At 59.7% G+C, this 18459-nt stretch overlaps 1 protein-coding gene across 1 annotated transcript in view; it reads right to left on the bottom strand.

The window, feature by feature from the left end:
• The window catches only part of scrib (scribble planar cell polarity protein), a 271485-nt gene that overhangs the window by 136658 nt on the left and 116368 nt on the right, over positions 1 to 18459 (bottom strand). Inside the window, exons 17-20 of the mRNA XM_070880275.1 lie at positions 9903 to 9992; positions 6727 to 6804; positions 4562 to 4876; positions 3042 to 3122 (exon numbers count right to left, since the gene is read on the bottom strand). Coding sequence (XP_070736376.1) covers positions 3042 to 3122; positions 4562 to 4876; positions 6727 to 6804; positions 9903 to 9992 — 564 coding nt within the window. The remainder of the gene's footprint in view (positions 1 to 3041; positions 3123 to 4561; positions 4877 to 6726; positions 6805 to 9902; positions 9993 to 18459) is intronic.

Genomic DNA, 18459 nt, shown 5'->3' with positions numbered 1-18459 from the left:
GGACGCAGGGGAAGGGGATCAGCGCTGTTCATGTCCCGTCTCCAGACAGTGCCTGTATGTACACAGGTATACACACCCCCCCCGCCCCGGTATACACACACACACCCACCCCGGTATATACACACACACACACCCACCCCGGTATACACACACACACCCACCCCGGTATATACACACACACACACCCACCCCGGTATACACACACACACACACTGGTATACACACACACACACCCACCCCGGTATACACACACACACTGGTATACATATACACACACACACACACACACACTGGTATACATACACACACACCCACCCCCCCCCCAGTATACACACGCACACACAGCCCCACACACAGCCCCACACACACACAGCCCCACACACACACAAACACACACACACACAAACACATAGCCCCACACACACACAAACACACACACAGCCCCACACACACATAGCCCCACACACACATAGCCCCACACACACACACACACACATAGCCCCACACACACACAGCCCCACACACACACATAGCCACACACAGCCCCACACACACACACACAACCCCACACACACACATAGCCCCACACACACACACACAGCCCCACACACACACACATAGACACAGCCCCACACACACACACACACAGCCCCACACACACACACACACAGCCCCACACACACACACACAGCCCCACACACACACACAGCCCCACACACACACACACACACACACACACACACACACACACAGCCGCACACACACAGTTGGGCTGACACATGTGCAGGATGTAGAACGCTGGACAGTTGGGAGTCCCATCCATTCTTTTGCTGAGTCCCCGTCAGTTTGAAAGGGCTGCTGTAATTTGGTTTGTGATCTGCCAGGAGTCAGTGCCAGGAGTCAGTGATGGGGCTGTCTCACTCCCTGGACAGGGGAGTTAATGGACAGGAGGAGGCCATTCAGGCCCCCCAGCCTACTCCACCGTTCCATCAGACCAGGACTGATCTGTACCATAACTCCAGCATCCCACCTTTCCTCTATTTCCTGTGGCAGCCTTACCCAACTAAAATCTTCGTCGTGAAAATTGGCTGCAACCCCCAGACTTTTCGGGGAGAGAGTTCCAGATTTCCACGGCCCTTTGTGTGAAGAAGTGTTTGCTGACATCACCCCTGGGCCTGGCTCGAATGATCAGCTTCGGCCCTTGTTCTGGACTCCCCCCAGCAGAGGGAATAGATTGCCACGCGATCGAATCCCCGAGCCAGCAGCCTGTTGTTATCCGGGAGCACAGAGCGACATCTCACAGGAGGAGGCCATTGCGCCCATCGTGCCAGCTCTTTGAGCAAGGAATTTAATGAGTTCCACGCCCCACTCTTTCCCCACAGCCCTGCTATGTTTCCCCTTCAAGCATTTATCCAATTCCCGTTTGAAAGTTACGATCCAGTTTGCTCCCGTTCCGGCAGCGCGTTCCCGATCGCACCAACTGGCTGCGTAAGAACATTCTCCCCACCTCCCCTCGGGTTCTTTCATCAATCACCTTCAATCCGTGTCCCTCTGGTTACTGACCCTCTGCCACCGGAAACACTCTCTCCCGATTTACTCCAGCAAAAGTATTCGTGGTATGGATCACCTCTATTTATACACTCTCTGACCAGGCAGTACATATGTTCTTATAAGAACATAAGAAATAGGAGCAGGAGTCGGCCATACGGCCCCTCGAGCCTGCTCCGCCATTTAATACGATCATGGCTGATCCAATTATGGACTCAGCTCCACTTCCCTGCCCGCTCCCCATAACCCCTTATCGGTTAAGAAACTGTCTATTTCTGTCTTAAATTTATTCAATGTCCCAGTTTCCACAGCTCTCTGAGGCAGTGAATTCCACAGATTTACAACCCTCTGAGAGAAGAAATTTCTCCTCATCTCAGTTTTAAATGGGCGGCCCCTTATTCTAAGACCATGCCCTCTAGTTCTAGTCTCCCCCATCAGTGGAAACATCCTCTCTGCATCCACCTTGTCAAGCCCCCTCATAATCTTATACGTTGCGTTAAGATCACCTCTCATTCTTCTGAATTCCAATGAGTAGAGGCCCAACCTACTCAACCTTTCCTCATAAGACAACCCCCTCATCTCCGGAATCAACCGAGTGAGCCTTCTCTGAACTGCCTTCAAAGCAAGTATATCCTTTTGTAAATATGTAAACCAAACCTGCATGCAGTATTCCAGGTGCGGCCTCACCAATACCCTGTATAACTGCAGCAAGACTTCCTGCTTTTATAGAGGGACCTTGGTACCAATGGGGCTCCCCCACTGCCTCCGACAGACACTCAGCAAGCACACACATCTCCCCCCCACCCCCACACAGGAGCCGCTCGGTCTGAACTTCAAACTGATGGAGACGGTGGGACAGGCGTGTAAATACACCGGATTGGGGACAAGATCCCAGCTGTCCTGCATGGCCACAGGAAGTGGCGGAAAGCGAACAAAATCAACCAATAAAGGGCAGGTCAGAGGGGTTAGTACCAATCAGACGAGGTTTTACTGTGGGGTGAAGGAGTGCAGAAAGATCTGGCGTAGAGCAGACAGAATCCACCACTGACCACACAGTAACCGCTCTTACTATTGGCCGTTGCCCTGGTAACCCATGCTGTTAACCAGGCCAGCGGATTAAAGTCAGGAACCCACCACCACACGGTGCGCGGTATGTTTAGTTGCATGCAAGTCAGAGGCAAGAGAGGGTACGGATCCATCACTGTGCAGCTCAAAAAATAAACAGTTAGCAAAAAACAGGTGAGGGAGGCAGGGCTGGAATGGAAAGTGTGTGCAGTCAGTCACCGACCAGAAGCCCCAAAGATCCTGTACACTGCCAACTCCAGCAACAAGGGCTGGGCCCACGCCCCTCTCACTCTACAGACCGCACACGCGATGAGACTGAGAGGGACCGCTCACTGAACAACACAGGGCACGCAGCACACAGCACAGCTTACAGGGGACACTGGGTACAGGTGAGCAATCGGTGGCCTGGCTGCTGGGACAGCACTTACCGACATCACCCGGTCTCCCACTCTCAGGATCCCGTCTCTGTGGGCAGAGCCCCCCTCCGCTAACCGCGAGATGAAGATCGCCTGCAACAAGACAGGGCCCGGGGTTACACGTCGGCTCACACTCTGACCGGGCTTACACACACACACACACAGACACTCCGGCCCCGGGGTCACACACACACTCTGGCCCCGGGGGTCACACGCACTCCAACCCCGGGGTCACACACACACTCCGGCCCCGGGGTCACACACACACTCCGGCCCCGGGGGTCACACGCACTCTGACCCCGGGGGTCACACGCACTCCGGCCCCGGGGTCACACACGCACTCCGGCCCCGGGGTCACACACACTCCGACCCCGGGGGTCACACAACACTCCGACCCCGGGGATCACACGCACTCCGACCCCGGGGTCACACACACACACTCCGGCCCCGGGGGTCACACGCACTCCGACCCCGGGGGGTCACACACACACTCCGGCCCCGGGGGTCACACACACACTCCGGCCCCGGGGGTCACACACACACTCCGACCCCGGGGGGTCACACACACACTCCGGCCCCGGGGTCACACGCACTCCGGCCCCGGGGTCACACGCACTGCGGCCCCGGGGTCACACGCACTCCGACCCCGGGGGTCACACGCACTCCGACCCCGGGGGTCACACGCACTCCGGCCCCGGGGTCACACGCACTCCGGCCCCGGGGTCACACACACACTCCGACCCCGGGGGTCACACGCACTCCGGCCCCGGGGTCACACGCACTCCGGCCCCGGGGTCACACACACACTCCGACCCCGGGGGTCACACGCACTCCGGCCCCGGGGTCACACGCACTCCGGCCCCGGGGTCACACACACACTCCGGCCCCGGGGTCACACGCACTCCGGCCCCGGGGTCACACGCACTCCGACCCCGGGGGGTCACACACGCACTCCGGCCCCGGGGTCACACAACACTCCGGCCCCGGGGGGTCACACAACACTCCGGCCCCGGGGTCACACACACACACTCCGGCCCCGGGGTCACACAACACTCCGGCCCCGGGGGTCACACGCACTCCGGCCCCGGGGTCACACACACGCACTCCGGCCCCGGGGTCACACACACACTCCGACCCCGGGGTCACACGCACTCCGACCCCGGGGGTCTCACACACACACTCCGGCCCCGGGGTCACACACACACTCTGCCCCGGGGTCACACACACACACTCCGGCCCCGGGGTCACACAACACTCCGGCCCCGGGGGTCACACGCACTCCGGCCCCGGGGTCACACACACACTCCGACCCCGGGGGTCACACACACACTCCGACCCCGGGGTCACACACACAATCCGACCCCGGGGGGTCACACACACACTCCGGCCCCGGGGTCACACACACACTCCGGCCCCGGGGTCACACACACACACTCCGGCCCCGGGGGGTCACACACAACACTCCGGCCCCGGGGTCACACACTCTGCCCCTTGCCCTGGCGGTCCCTAGGTTACCCAGGCCTGGAACGCACCGTGTCTCCTGCCTTGTATGGTGTGGATCCCTTGCCGCCGGCGATGCTGAAGCCGAGCCCTTTGTCGTTGCGGGCCAGCGAGGTGGTGTGCTGCTCACGGACCACTCCGGTCTCGGGCTCGGCGAGGAATCGCAGCCCAGTGCACCGGTCCCTCGGCGCGTAGTCATCCTCGGGCCGCAGTGGCGTCATGGTGATGGCGTTCTCTGGCTCCACCATGCTCTCCCGTAGGATGGTCATGGTCACCGAACCCCCCGAGCTGCGCAGTGCCTCCACTGCCCTGTGATGCTCAGCGTCTCGCAGACCAACACCATTCACCTGAGGCAAGGAAAGGCAGCCATCAGTCAGCACGTCACCCACACACCCTGGGTCAGGTCAGACCGGGAGGGGGAACGCACGACAGAGGGCCCGGGGGAGAGACGCTCGTGGGTTGCGGGGGGGAAGGTTAGACGGCCAGGGATTTGGGGTGGGGGGGGGGGGGGGGGAGGGGGGTGAGACACGCGCCCGGGGGTCAAGGGGGAAAGAGACGCCCGGGTTGCGGGGTTTGAGAGCGTGTGCGAGAGGGCGCGTGCGAGAGGGCGCGTGTGTGAGAGAGCGCGAGTGTGTGAGAGAGCGCGTGTGAGAGAGAGCGCGAGTGTGTGAGAGAGAGCGAGTGTGAGAGAGAGCGCGAGTGTGTGAGAGCGCGCGAGTGTGAGAGAGAGCGAGTGTGAGAGAGAGCGCGAGTGTGAGAGAGAGCACGAGTGTGTGAGAGCGCGAGTGTGAGAGCGCGCGAGACAGCGCGCGAGACAGCGCGCGCATGAGACCGCGCGAGAGAGCGCGTGCGTGTGAGAGAGCGCGCGCGTGAGAGAGCGCGCGCGTGAGAGAGCGCGCGCGTGAGAGAGCGCGCGTGTGTGAGAGAGAGCGCGAGTGTGTGAGAGAGCGCGAGTGTGTGAGAGAGCGCGAGTGTGTGAGAGCGCATGATAGCGTGTGTGAGAGAGAGTGTGAGAGAGAGCGCGTGTGTGAGGGCGTGTGTGAGAGAGAGAGAGTGAGAGCGCGTGCGTGAGACGTGCGTGAGAGTGCGAGAGAGAGTGCGAGAGAGAGTGCGAGAGAGAGTGCGCGCGCGTGAGAGAGAGCGCGCGTGAGAGAGCGCGCGCGTGAGAGAGCGCGCGCGTGAGAGAGCGCGCGCGTGAGAGAGCGCGCGCGTGAGAGAGCGCGCGCGAGAGAGAGCGCGCGAGAGAGAGAGCGCGCGAGAGAGCGCGCGAGAGAGCGCGCGAGAGAGCGCGCGCGTGAGAGAGCGCGCGCGTGAGAGAGCGCGCGCGTGAGAGAGCGCGCGCGTGAGAGAGCGCGCGCGTGAGAGAGCGCGTGAGTGAGAGAGAGCGCGTGAGTGTGAGAGAGCGCGAGCGTGAGAGAGCGCGAGCGTGAGAGAGAGCGAGCGTGAGAGAGAGCACGCGTGAGAGAGAGCACGCGTGAGAGAGAGCGCGCGTGAGAGAGAGTGAGAGCGTGTGTGAGAGCACGTGTGAGAGAGCGCGCGCGTGAGAGAGCGCGCGCGTGAGAGAGCGCGCGCGTGAGAGAGCGCGCGCGTGAGAGAGCGCTCGCGTGAGAGAGCGCGCGCGTGAGAGAGCGCGCGTGTGAGAGAGCGCGCGTGTGAGAGAGCGCGCGTGTGAGAGAGCGCGAGTGAGAGAGAGCGCGTGAGTGTGAGAGAGCGCGAGCGTGAGAGAGCGCGAGCGTGAGAGAGAGCACGCGTGAGAGAGAGCACGCGTGAGAGAGAGCACGCGTGAGAGAGAGCGCGCGTGAGAGAGAGTGAGAGCGTGTGTGAGAGCACGTGTGAGAGAGCGCGTGTGTGAGAGAGAGCGCGCGTGAGAGAGAGTGAGAGCGTGTGTGAGAGCGTGTGTGAGAGCACGTGTGAGAGAGCGCGTGTGAGAGAGCGCGCGTGAGAGAGCGCGTGAGAGAGCGCGTGTGAGAGAGCGCGTGTGAGAGAGCGCGTGTGAGAGAGCGCGTGTGAGAGAGCGCGTGTGAGAGAGCGCGTGTGAGAGAGCGCGTGCGTGTGCGAGGGTGAGCGAGTGCGAGTGTGAGAGTGAGCGTGTGTGTGCGAGGGTGAGCGAGTGCGAGTGTGTGAGTGTGAGAGTGTGTGAGTGTGCGAGGGTGAGCGAGTGCGAGTGTGTGAGTGTGAGAGTGTGGGTGGTGCTGACCTCCAGCAGCTTATCTCCCACTCGCACTCCAGCCTGAGACGCTGGGCCCTCCTCCGACACTCGCGAGATGAAGATGCCCTGAAACACACAAACACCAGTGGTCACCACTTCAGTAGCCTGCCCACCCCACATACCAACACCTCACCGCACGGGGGATCGGTCGGTGGAGTGAGGGGATTCTCCCCCGCCCCAGCACACACACTGCCGCAGCACCATACACCAGCCAGCCAGTTCCACATCTCGAAACACAGGACCTGCCGCTGGAGCTTCTTCAATAACAACTCCCTGCAACCAAACCGGGCCTCCAGCACCGGGGAGGTGCTACTGGTGAGGGGAGCGCCAGGCGGGTAAGGACTGGAGGGTGCCGGTAGTGGCTGGAGGGTGGATTTGGATTAAGGGCTGGGCAGGGGGTAGGGTACCGGGGGGGAGGTGGGTATGGGGCAAAGGGTGCGGGGGGGGGGGGGAGGGTACGGTATGGGAGGTACGGTACGGGAGGGGAGGGTACGGGGGGGGAGGGGAGGGTACGGGGGGGGAGGGGAGGGTACGGGGGGGGAGGGGAGGGTACGGGGGTACGGTACGGGAGGGTACAGTACGGGAGGGGAGGGTACGGGGGGGGAGGGGAGGGTACGGGGGGGGGAGGGGAGGGTACGGGGGGGGGAGGGGAGGGTACGGGGGGGGAGGGGAGGGTACGGGGGGGGAGGGGAGGGTACGGGGGGGGGAGGGGAGGGTACGGGGGGGGAGGGGAGGGTACGGGGGGGGAGGGGAGGGTACGGGGGGGGAGGGGAGGGTACGGGGGGGGAGGGGAGGGTACGGGGGGGAGGGGAGGGTACGGGGGGAGGGGAGGGTACGGGGGGGGGGGGGGGAGGGGAGGGGAGGGGAGGGTACGGGGGGTGGGAGGGGAGGGTACGGGGGGGGGGGGGAGGGAGAGGGTACGGGGGGGGGAGGAGAGGGTACGGGGGGGGAGGAGAGGGTACGGGGGGGAGGAGAGGGTACGGGGGGGAGGAGAGGGTACGGGGGGGGAGGAGAGGGTACGGGGGGAGGAGAGGGTACGGGGGGGAGGAGAGGGTACGGGGGGGAGGAGAGGGTACGGGGGAGGAGAGGGTACGGGGGGGGGTGGGAGGGAGGGTACGGGGGGGGTGGGAGGGGAGGGTACGGGGGGGGGGGGTGGGAGGGGAGGGTACGGGGGGGGGGGGGGGAGGGGAGGGTAGGGGGGTAGGAGAGGGTACGGGGGGAGGAGAGGGTACGGGGGGGAGGAGAGGGTACGGGGGGGAGGAGAGGGTACGGGGGGTAGGAGAGGGTACGGGGGGGAGGAGAGGGTACGGGGGGGAGGAGAGGGTACGGGGGGGAGGAGAGAGTACGGGGGGGAGGAGAGGGTACGGGGGGGAGGAGAGGGTACGGGGGGGAGGAGAGGGTACGGGGGGGAGGAGAGGGTACGGGGGGGAGGAGAGGGTACGGGGGGGAGGAGAGGGTACGGGGGGGGGGGGGGAGGGTACGGGGGGGGGAGGGTACGGGGGGGGGGGGGAGGGTACGGGGGGGGGAGGGGAGGGGGGGGAGGGGAGGGGGGGGAGGGTACGGGGGGGAGGGGAGGGTACGGGGGGGGGAGGGGAGGGTACGGGGGGGGGGAGGGGAGGGTACGGTACGGGGGGGAGGGGGGGGTACGGGAGGGTACGGGGAGGGGGGAGGGTACGGGGGGGGGGGAGGGTACGGGGGGGGGGAGGGTACGGGGGGGGGGGAGGGTACGGGGGGGGGGGGAGGGTACGGGGGGGGGGGGAGGGTACGGGGGGGGGGGGGGAGGGTACGGGGGGGGGGGGGGAGGGTACGGGGGGGGGGGGGAGGGTACGGGGGGGGGGGGAGGGTACGGGGGGGGGGGGGGGAGGGTACGGGGGGGTGGAGGGAGAGTGTACGGGGGGGTATGGGTGGGGGGAGAGGGTACGGGGGGTATGGTTGGGGGGAGAGTGTACGGGGGGTATGGGTGGGGGGAGAGTGTACGGGGGGTATGGGTGGGGGGAGAGGGTACGGGGGGTATGGGTGGGGGGAGAGGGTACGGGGGGTATGGGTGGGGGGAGAGGGTACGGGGGGTATGGGTGGGGGGGGAGAGGGTACGGGGGGTATGGGTGGGGGGAGAGTGTACGGGGGGTATGGGTGGGGGGAGAGTGTACGGGGGGTATGGGTGGGGGGAGAGGGTACGGGGGGGTATGGGTGGGGGGAGAGGGTACGGGGGGTATGGGTGGGGGGAGAGGGTATGGGGGGTATGGGTGGGGGGAGAGGGTACGGGGGTATGGGTGGGGGGAGAGGGTACGGGGGGGGTATGGGTGGGGGGAGAGGGTACGGGGGGTATGGGTGGGGGGAGAGGGTACGGGGGGTATGGGTGGGGGGAGAGTGTACGGGGGGTATGGGTGGGGGGAGAGTGTACGGGGGGTATGGGTGGGGGGAGAGGGTACGGGGGGTATGGGTGGGGGGAGAGGGTACGGGGGGGGTATGGGTGGGGGGAGAGGGTACGGGTGGTATGGGTGGGGGGAGAGGTTACGGGGGGTATGGGTGGGGGGAGAGTGTACGGGGGTATGGGTGGGGGGAGAGGGTACGGGGGGGTATGGGTGGGGGGAGAGGGTACGGGGGGGTATGGGTGGGGGGAGAGGGTACGGGGGGTATGGGTGGGGGGAGAGGGTACGGGGGGGGTATGGGTGGGGGGGGAGAGGGTACGGGGGGTATGGGTGGGGGGAGGGGGTATGGGTGGGGGGAGAGGGTACGGGGGGGGTATGGTTGGGGGGAAGAGTGTACGGGGGGTATGGGTGTGGGGAGAGGGTACGGGGGGTATGGGTGGGGGGAGAGTGTACGGGGGGTATGGGTGGGGGGAGAGGGTACGGGGGGTATGGGTGGGGGGAGAGTGTACGGGGGGTATGGGTGGGGGGAGAGGGTACGGTGGGTATGGGTGTGGGGAGAGGGTACGGGGGGGTATGGGTGGGGGGAGAGGGTACGGGGGGTTATGGGTGGGGGGAGAGTGTACGGGGGGTATGGGTGGGGGGGGGGCACGGTACTGGGGGGGGGGGGGGTGAGTTGTGTACGGGGGGGGGTTGTGGCCCACTGTCCAATAGGGGGTTCCCTCGACCCCTCAGACTCTGAGAGCAGGCTGGGCCATTGTTGCAGACACTCACTGCGTCACTCTGAGGCACACTTACCTCGTCCTCCCCCTTGTACGGGGTTGAGCCTTTTCCGCCAGCGATACTGATTCCCAGACCCCCGGTCTGACGATGTATTGTTAGTGTTAGCTACAGACACAACAAGAGCAGGTTAGTGCAGCCCATCACTGCAAGCACTACTTCTCAAATATCATCGAAGCTGCCATCCATGTGTTCCAACAGCTCAGCAACCAGAGGCTGAAAACTGCATTGCTGCCCCATCATACGCCTCACACAATTGCTCTCGCTCACCCTCACACACTCGCAATCGCTCACTCACCCCCACACTCACACACTCACACACTCGCAATCGCTCACTCACCCCCACACTCACACACACACACACACTCGCAATCGCTCACTCACCCCCACACTCACACACTCACACACACACACACTCGCAATCGCTCACTCACCCCCACACTCACTCACACACACACACACACTCGCAATCGCTCACTCACCCCCACACTCACACACACACACACTCGCAATCGCTCACTCACCCCCACACTCACTCACACACACACACACACTCGCAATCGCTCACTCACCCCCACACTCACACACTCACACACACACACACTCGCAATCGCTCACTCACCCCCACACTCACTCACACACACACACACACTCGCAATCGCTCACTCACCCCCACACTCACTCACACACACACACACACTCGCTCACCCACGCACGTTCTCTCACCCGCTCTTGCTCCCTCGCGCTCCCCCCCTCTCTCTCTTCTCATGCTCCCATTCCCTCTCACCCTCCCCTGCCCTCTCCGTCCCCCTCTCCCTCCCCCCTCCTCTCTCCCCCTTCCCCCTCTCTCTCTTCTCCTGCTCCCTTTATCTTTCGCTCGCTCTACCGCCCTCTTTCCCGCCCTCGCTCCCTCATTCTCCCGCGCTCTCTCTCTCGCGCCCACCCACTGCACACATTCACACTCTCTCTCTCACCCATCCACTCGCACTCACTCACACTCTCACACACCTGTATACACTCTCTCTCTCTCTCTCACCCACCCACTCGCACTCACTATCTCTCTCGCACACATGTACACTCTTTTTCTCTCACCTCCCACCCACTCTCACTCACTCTCCCACCCACACACACTCACACTCAAGTACTCTCACCACTTGACCTGAACAGCAGAGCAAAGCCTGGGTGTGACACAATGTGGACATAGCAACATTGGAACAGGAGGCTGCCATGCAAATTCTCGAGCCTGTTCTCCCAGTTAATTAAATCGTGGCTGCTCTGTATCACAACTCCATTCACCCGCCTTGGTTCCATACCCCTCGATAACCTCACCCAATAAAATTCTAGTGATCTCGGTCCTGAAAGCTCTGATTGAAGCCCGGGATCCACAGCTTTTTGGGAGCGGAGTTCCCGATTGCCACTATTGCGTGTGGAGCAGTGCTTCCTGACATCACCTCCTAACGGCTGAGCTTCAAGAAAGGTTGTGTCCCTTTGTCTGGACTCCCCCTGCCCCACCGGGGAAATCATTTTTCTCCATCGACCCTATCGATCATTGTCAGCACCTCATTTAGATCTCCCCTCAGTGTTCCAGACTCAGGACATCAAAGCAAAACGTGGTGTGTAAATCTGAGGGGGTCAGGGGGGGGATAGGGTGGGGCCAGTGTCGGGGTCAGCGGTGGGTCATTCCTTTTACAGTGTGTTGTACGACAAACATCTGAGCTGAGCACCTGATCAGCAGCGAGACAGGGAGCAGCCAATCGGCAGCGAGACAGGGAGCAGCCAATCGGCAGCGAGACAGGGAGCAGCCAATCGGCAGCGAGACAGGGAGCAGCCAATCGGCAGCGAGACAGGGAGCAGCCAATCGGCAGCGAGACAGGGAGCAGCCAATCGGCAGCGAGACAGGGAGCAGCCAATAGATAACGAGACAGGTTTAGGGAGCAGCCAATAGGCAGTGAGACAGGGAGCAGCCAATAGGCAGCGAGACCGGTTCAGGGAGCAGCCAATAGGCAGTGAGACAGGGAGCAGCCAATAGGCAGTGAGACAGGTTCAGGGAGCAGCCAATAGGCAGTGAGACAGGGAGCAGCCAATAGGCAACGAGACAGGTTCAGGGAGCAGCCAATAGGCAGTGAGACAGGGAGCAACCAATAGGCAGCGAGACAGGTTCAGGGAGCAACCAATAGGCAGTGGGACAGTGACAGGGAGCAACAACTGGTATTTATATAGAGCTGATAACGTACTGAAACGTCTCCAGTCGCTTCACAGGAGGATTATGAGACAAAAGATTTGACACCGAGCCGCATAAATAAAATTAGCGCAGTTGACCAAAAGCTTGGTCACAGAGGTCGGTTTTAAGGAACATCATAAAGGAGGAAAGAGAGGTAGAGAGGTAGAGAGGCGGAGAGGTTTAGGGAGGGTGTTCCAGAGCTTAGGCCCTCGACAACAGAAGGCACGGCCAACAATGGTTGAGTGATTATAATCAGGGATGCTCAAGAGGGCAGAGTTAGAGGGCAGATGTTACATCAGAACATAAGAATTAGTAGTAGGCCATTCGACCCTCGAGCCTGCTCCGCCATTCAATAAGATCATGACTGATCTGATCTTGGCCTCAACTCCACTTCCCTGCCCGCTCCCCATAACGCTCAAGTCCCCTATCGTTCAAAACTGGTGTGAGTTAGGACACGGGCAGCCGGCTTTTGGACCACCTCTAGTTTACGTAGGGTAGAATGTGGGAGGCCAGCCAGGAGTCAAATAGTCAAAATAGTCAAATCTAGGAGGTAACAAAGGCGTGGATGAGGGCTTCAGCAGTGGATGAGCTGAGGCTAGGGCGGAGACGGGCGATGTTACAGAGGGGGAAATAGGTGGTCTTAGTTATGCTGCGGATTTATGGTCAGAAGCTCATTTCAGAGTCAAACATAACACCAAGGTGCTGAACAGTCTGGTTCAGCCTCAGACAGGAGTTGGGGAGAGGGATGGAGTCAGTGTCGAGGGAACGGAGTTTGTGGCGTGGACCGAAAACAATGTCTTTGATCTTCCGAATATTCAATTGGATGTGGGACAAGCAGTCTGACAAGTCAGAGACCCTGGCGGGGTTGGGAGAGGTGGTGGAGAGGTAGAGCTGGTGTCTCAGAGTACATGTGGAAACTGATGCTGTGTTTCCGGATGATGTCACCAAGGGGCAACATGTAGATGAGAAATAGGAGGGGCCAAGGATAGATCCTGGGGGGACACCGGAGGTAACGATGCGGGGGCGGGGAGAGAAGCCATTGCAGGTGATTCTCTGGCTACGATGAGATAGATAAGAATGGAGCCAGGCGAGTGCAGTCCCACCCAGCTGGACGATGGTGGAGAGGCGTTGGAGGAGGATGAAGTGATCATAGAAACATAGAAAATAGATGCAGGAGTAGGCCATTCGGCCCTTCGAGCCTACACCGCCATTCAATAAGATCATGGCTGATCATTCCCTCAGTACCCCTTTCCTGCTTTCTCTCCATACCCCTTCATCCCTTCATCCCTTTAGCCGTAAGGGCCATATCTAACACCCTCTTGAATATATCCAATGAACTGGCATCAACATCTCTCTACGGCAGGGAATTCCACAGGTTAACAACTCTGAGTGAAGAAGTTTCTCCTCATCTCAGTCCTAAATGGCCTACCCCTTATCCTAAGACTGTGTCCCCTGGTTCTGGACTTCCCCAACATCGGGAACATTCTTCCTGCATCTAACCTGTCCAGTTCAGTCAGAATTTTATATGTTTCTATGAGATCCCCTCTCATCCTTCTAAACTCCAGTGAATAAAGGCCCAGTTGATACAGTCTCTCCTCATATGACAGTCCTGCCATCCCAGGAATCAGTCTGGTGAACCTTTGCTGCACTCCCTCAATAGCAAGAACGTCCTTCCTCAGATTAGGAGACCAAAATTGAACACAATATTCCAGGTGAGGCCTCACCAAGGCCCTGTACAACTGCAGTAAGACCTCCCTGCTCTTATACGCAAATCCCCTCGCTATGAAGGCCAACACACCATTTGCCTTCTTCACCGCCTGCTGTACCTGCATGCCAACCTTCAATGACTGATGTACCATGACACCCAGGTCTCGTTGCACCTCCCCTTTTCCTAATCTGCCACCATTCAGATAATATTCTGTCTTCCTGTTTTTGCCCCCAAAATGGATAATCTCACATTTATCCACATTATACTGCATCTGCCATGCATTTGCCCACTCACCTAACCTGTCTAAGTCACCCTGCAGCTCCTTAGTGTCCTCCTCACAGCTCACACCGCCACCCAGTTCAGTGTCATCTGAAAACTTGGAGATATTACATTCAATTCCTTCATCTAAATCATTAATGTATATTGTAAAGTGCTGGGGTCCCAGCACTGAGCCCTGTGGCACCCCACTAGTCACTGCCTGCCATTCTGAAAAGGACCCGTTTATCCCGACTCTCTGCTTCCTGTCTGCCAACCAGTTCTCTATCCACGTTCAGATGGGGGGAAGAGGGGTTTAAGAAGACGGTTAGCAGTGGAGAATAGAAGCCGGGGTTAATCTTTGCATTCCAGAATGACGAGAGAGCAGGGCCCGATAGTGCTTTCTGTGGTCCAGCCAGATCTGCCGGTGAATCACTAAACCAGTTGTTCGCTATACCCGTTTAATTCTGAGTCCCTTGGGCTTAAGGGAGCGAAGATGAGGGCTGTACCAAGGGGAACGGCCAGGATGAGTGAGGGTAATGGTTTTAATAGGGACTAGGGCATCAAAGGTGGTGGTGAGGGTGTGCTTGAGCAGATCAGTGGCTGCAGAAATGTCCTGGTGAATGGGGGGCCAACGGCTGGACATTTGGGGGTTGATCAGTGCAGTTGTAAGAGAGTTGGGAGTTTTTTTTTTTCCAGGGGCGGACACAGGAGGTAGGATTGTGGGGGGGGTGGTAGATGGGGGATGTGGGTCGAGAGCGATACGAGGACGTGGTCAGAGATGGCCATATCTGCAATTGACACGATGGGAGTAGCGAAGCCACGAGAGATGGCAAGGTCGAAGGGGTTGGCGGGGAATATGGGTTGGGGAGTTTACACGGAGGGAGAGACTGAGGGAGGATAGGAGGCTCGTGAACTCAGAGGAGAGAGAGCACGATGAATTGAGACGGAGGTTGGAATCACCGAGGATGAGAAGTCGTTTGGTGCAGAGGCTGAGGGAGGAACGCAGTGAAGATATCTCGGTAATAACATTTTATGGTACTTGAGTGGGCCGTAGAGAATGTGAATTTTAAATGAGAGGTGAGGGGGGTGGAATAAGGCGAGATGCTCAAAGGGGGAGACTGTGGAGAAAGAACCAACCAGAGGGCAGGCCATACTAGATTTAATAATAAATAGTCAGTCAGACTTAGCTAATAATCGAACAGTAAGGGAAGATTTGATAGAATGACAGAGCTATCCGATTAGTCCTGCTCTTTCCCCAAGCCCTCTAATTTGTCTTCCTTCAAGTATTTATCCAATTCTCTTTTGAATGTTCCAAATCAATCTGCTTCCAACACCCTTTCGGGCAGATCACAACAACTCGCTGCGTAAGTAAATGTTTCCTCTGCTTCTTTTGCCAATCACCTTAAATCTGTGCCACTTCTGACCTTATGATGGAGAGAAGGTCATTGATGAAGCAGCTGAAGACGGGTGGGCCTAGGACACTGCCCTGAGGAACTCCTGCAGCGATGTCCTGGGGCTGTGATTGATCTCCAACCACCACAACCATCTTCCTCTGTGCTGGGTCTGACTCCAGCCAGTGGAGAGTTTTCCCCCTGATTCCCATTGTCTTCAGTTTTACTGGGGCTCCTTGATGCCACACTGGGTCAAATGCTGCCTTGATGTCAAGGGCAGTCACTCTCACCTCACCTCTGGTATTCAGCTCTGTGTCCATGTTTGGACCGAGGCTGTAATGAGGCCGGAGACGATATTGGATATCATGTTGATATCACATGGAATGAATCGAATTGGCATCTGTCATGGCGGTATTTTCAGGCGGAGGCCGATATGGATCATCCACTCGGCATTGCTGGCTGAAGATGGTTGCAAACGCTCCAGCCTTGTCTTTTGCACTCATGTGCTGGGCTCCGCCATCATTGAGGATGGGGATGTTCGTGGAGCCTCCTCCTCCCGTTAGTTAATTGTCCACTACCATTCTCGACTGGATGTGGCAGGACTCCAGAGTTTTGATGTGATCCGCTGATTGTGGGATTGCTTAGCTCTGCTTATAGCATGCTGCTTCTGCTGTTTAGCATGCATGTAGTCCTGTGTTGCAGCTTCCTCAGGTTGCACCTCATTTTTAGGTACACCTGGTGCTACTCCTGGGATGCTCTTCTGCACTCTGCATTGAACCAGGGCTGGTCCCCTGGCTTGATGGTAATGGTAGAGTGAGCGATATACCTGGCCATGAGGTTACAGATTGTGGTGGAATACAATTCTGCTGTTGAGGATGGTGCACAACGCCTCATGGATGCCCAGAGCTGCTAGATCTGTTCTGAATCCATCCCATTTAGCAGGATGATAGAGCCACACAACACGATGGAGTGTGTCCTCAGTGTGAAGACGGGACTTTGTCTCTACAACGACTGTGCGGTGATCACTGCTACCAATGCTGTGATGGACAGACGCATCTGCGACAGGTAGATTGGTGAGGACAAGGTCAAATCGGTTTTTCCCTCGTGTTGGTTCTCTCACCACCTGCCGCAAGCCCAGTCTGGCAGATATGTCCTTCAGGACTCGGCCAGCTCGGTCAGTAGTGGTGCTACCGAGCCACTTTTGGTGATGGACATTGAAGTCCCCCACCCAGAGTACATTCTGTGCCCTTGCTACCCTCAGTGCTTCTTCCAAGTGGTGTTCAACATGGAGGATACTGATTGATCAGCTGAGAGAGGGCGGGAGGTGGTAACCAGCAGGAGGTTTCCTTGCCCAGGCTTGACCTGAAGCCATGAGACTTCATAGTGCCCGGAGTCAATGTTGAGGACTCCCAGGGCCACTCCCTCCCGACTGTATATCACTGAGCCGCCACCTCGGGTGGGTCTGTCCTGCCGGTGGGACAGGACATACCCAGGGATGGTGATGGAGGAGTCTGGGACATTGGCTGAAAGCTATGATTCTGTCAGTATGACTATGTCTGGCTGTTGCTTGACAGGCAGTGTTCCAATGTTGGCGGGTCGACTGGGTGTGCCTTGGTCGTGTCCGAACCTTGTGTCTTGGTCAATGCTGGGTGCTCCGTCCAATTTTATTCTTATACTGTTTTTGGAGCAGTTGTGATGCACTGAGCAGCTCGCCGGGCTTTCTCAGAGGACAGTTAAGAGTCAACCACATTGCTGTGGGTCTGGAGTCACGTATAGGCCGGGTAAGGACAGCAAACTCCTTCCATAAAGGACATTCGTGAACCAGATGGGTTGGTACAACAATTCTAAGTACCTTCACCCCAATGTTTCCTTTAAGCTGTGAGGGGGATGCAGCGCCCTGCCGCTCCCGTGCAGCACCCTGCCGCTCCCGTGCAGCTCTCTCCCGTGCAGCGCCCTGCCGCTCCCGTGCAGCTCCCTGCCGCTCCAGTGCAGCTCTCTCCCGTGCAGCTCTCTCCCGTGCAGCTCCCTGCCGCTCCAGTGCAGCTCTCTCCCGTGCAGCGCCCTGCCGCTCCCGTGCAGCTCTCTCCCGTGCGGCGCCCTGCCGCTCCCGTGCGGCTCTCTCCCGCGCGGCGCCCTGCCGCTCCCGTGCAGCTCTCTCCCGCGCGGCGCCCTGCCGCTCCCGTGTGGCTCTCTCCCGCGCGGCTCTCTCTCGCGCGGCTCTCTCCCGCGCGGCGCCCTGCCGCTCCCGTGCAGCTCTCTCCCGTGCAGCTCTCTCCCGTGCAGCTCCCTGTCTCTCCCGTGCAGCGCCCTGCCGCTCCCGTGCAGTTCTCTCCCGTGCAGCGCCCTCCCGCTCCCGTGCAGCGCCCTGCCATGCAGCTCTCTCCCGTGCAGCGCCCTGCCGCTCCCGTGCAGCTCTCTCCCGTGCAGCGCCCTGCCGCTCCCGTGCATCTCTCTCCCGTGCAGCGCCCTGCCGCTCCCGTGCAGCTCTCTCCCGTGCAGCGCCCTGCCGCTCCCGTGCAGCTCTCTCCCGTGCAGCGCCCTGCCGCTCCCGTGCATCTCTCTCCCGTGCAGCGCCCTGCCGCTCCCGTGCAGCTCTCTCCCGTGCAGCGCCCTGCCGCTCCCGTGCAGCTCTCTCCCGTGCAGCGCCCTGCCGCTTCCGTGCAGTTCTCTCCCGTGCAGCTCTCTCCCGTGCAGCGCGCTCACCGGTCTTCAAATAGGAAAAGCTTAAAGGGGCCGTGCACCCAAAAACAATTAAAGGGAACATTACCACACTCTATTTTTATCCTATCCAATATCGCTACCACCTCCTCCATTGCTGCTGCACTGGCAACATCCTCTGCTCCAGTGGAGACAGACGAAATGTCCTCATTTGGTACCTCAGCCTTGTCCAGTGTGTTTTTAAAAGTAGTTTTGGTTTCCCTTTTGAGTTAGCCTTGATTTTCCGTCTCTCTATCTTTAGTTAATCAGGGAGCTCTGCCTTTTCCCTTCCCCCCTGTG

The sequence above is a fragment of the Pristiophorus japonicus genome, chromosome 5, assembly GCF_044704955.1.
Source record: "Pristiophorus japonicus isolate sPriJap1 chromosome 5, sPriJap1.hap1, whole genome shotgun sequence".
NCBI lineage: Eukaryota > Metazoa > Chordata > Chondrichthyes > Pristiophoridae > Pristiophorus > Pristiophorus japonicus.
This window is presented reverse-complemented; position numbering and strand designations above follow the sequence as displayed.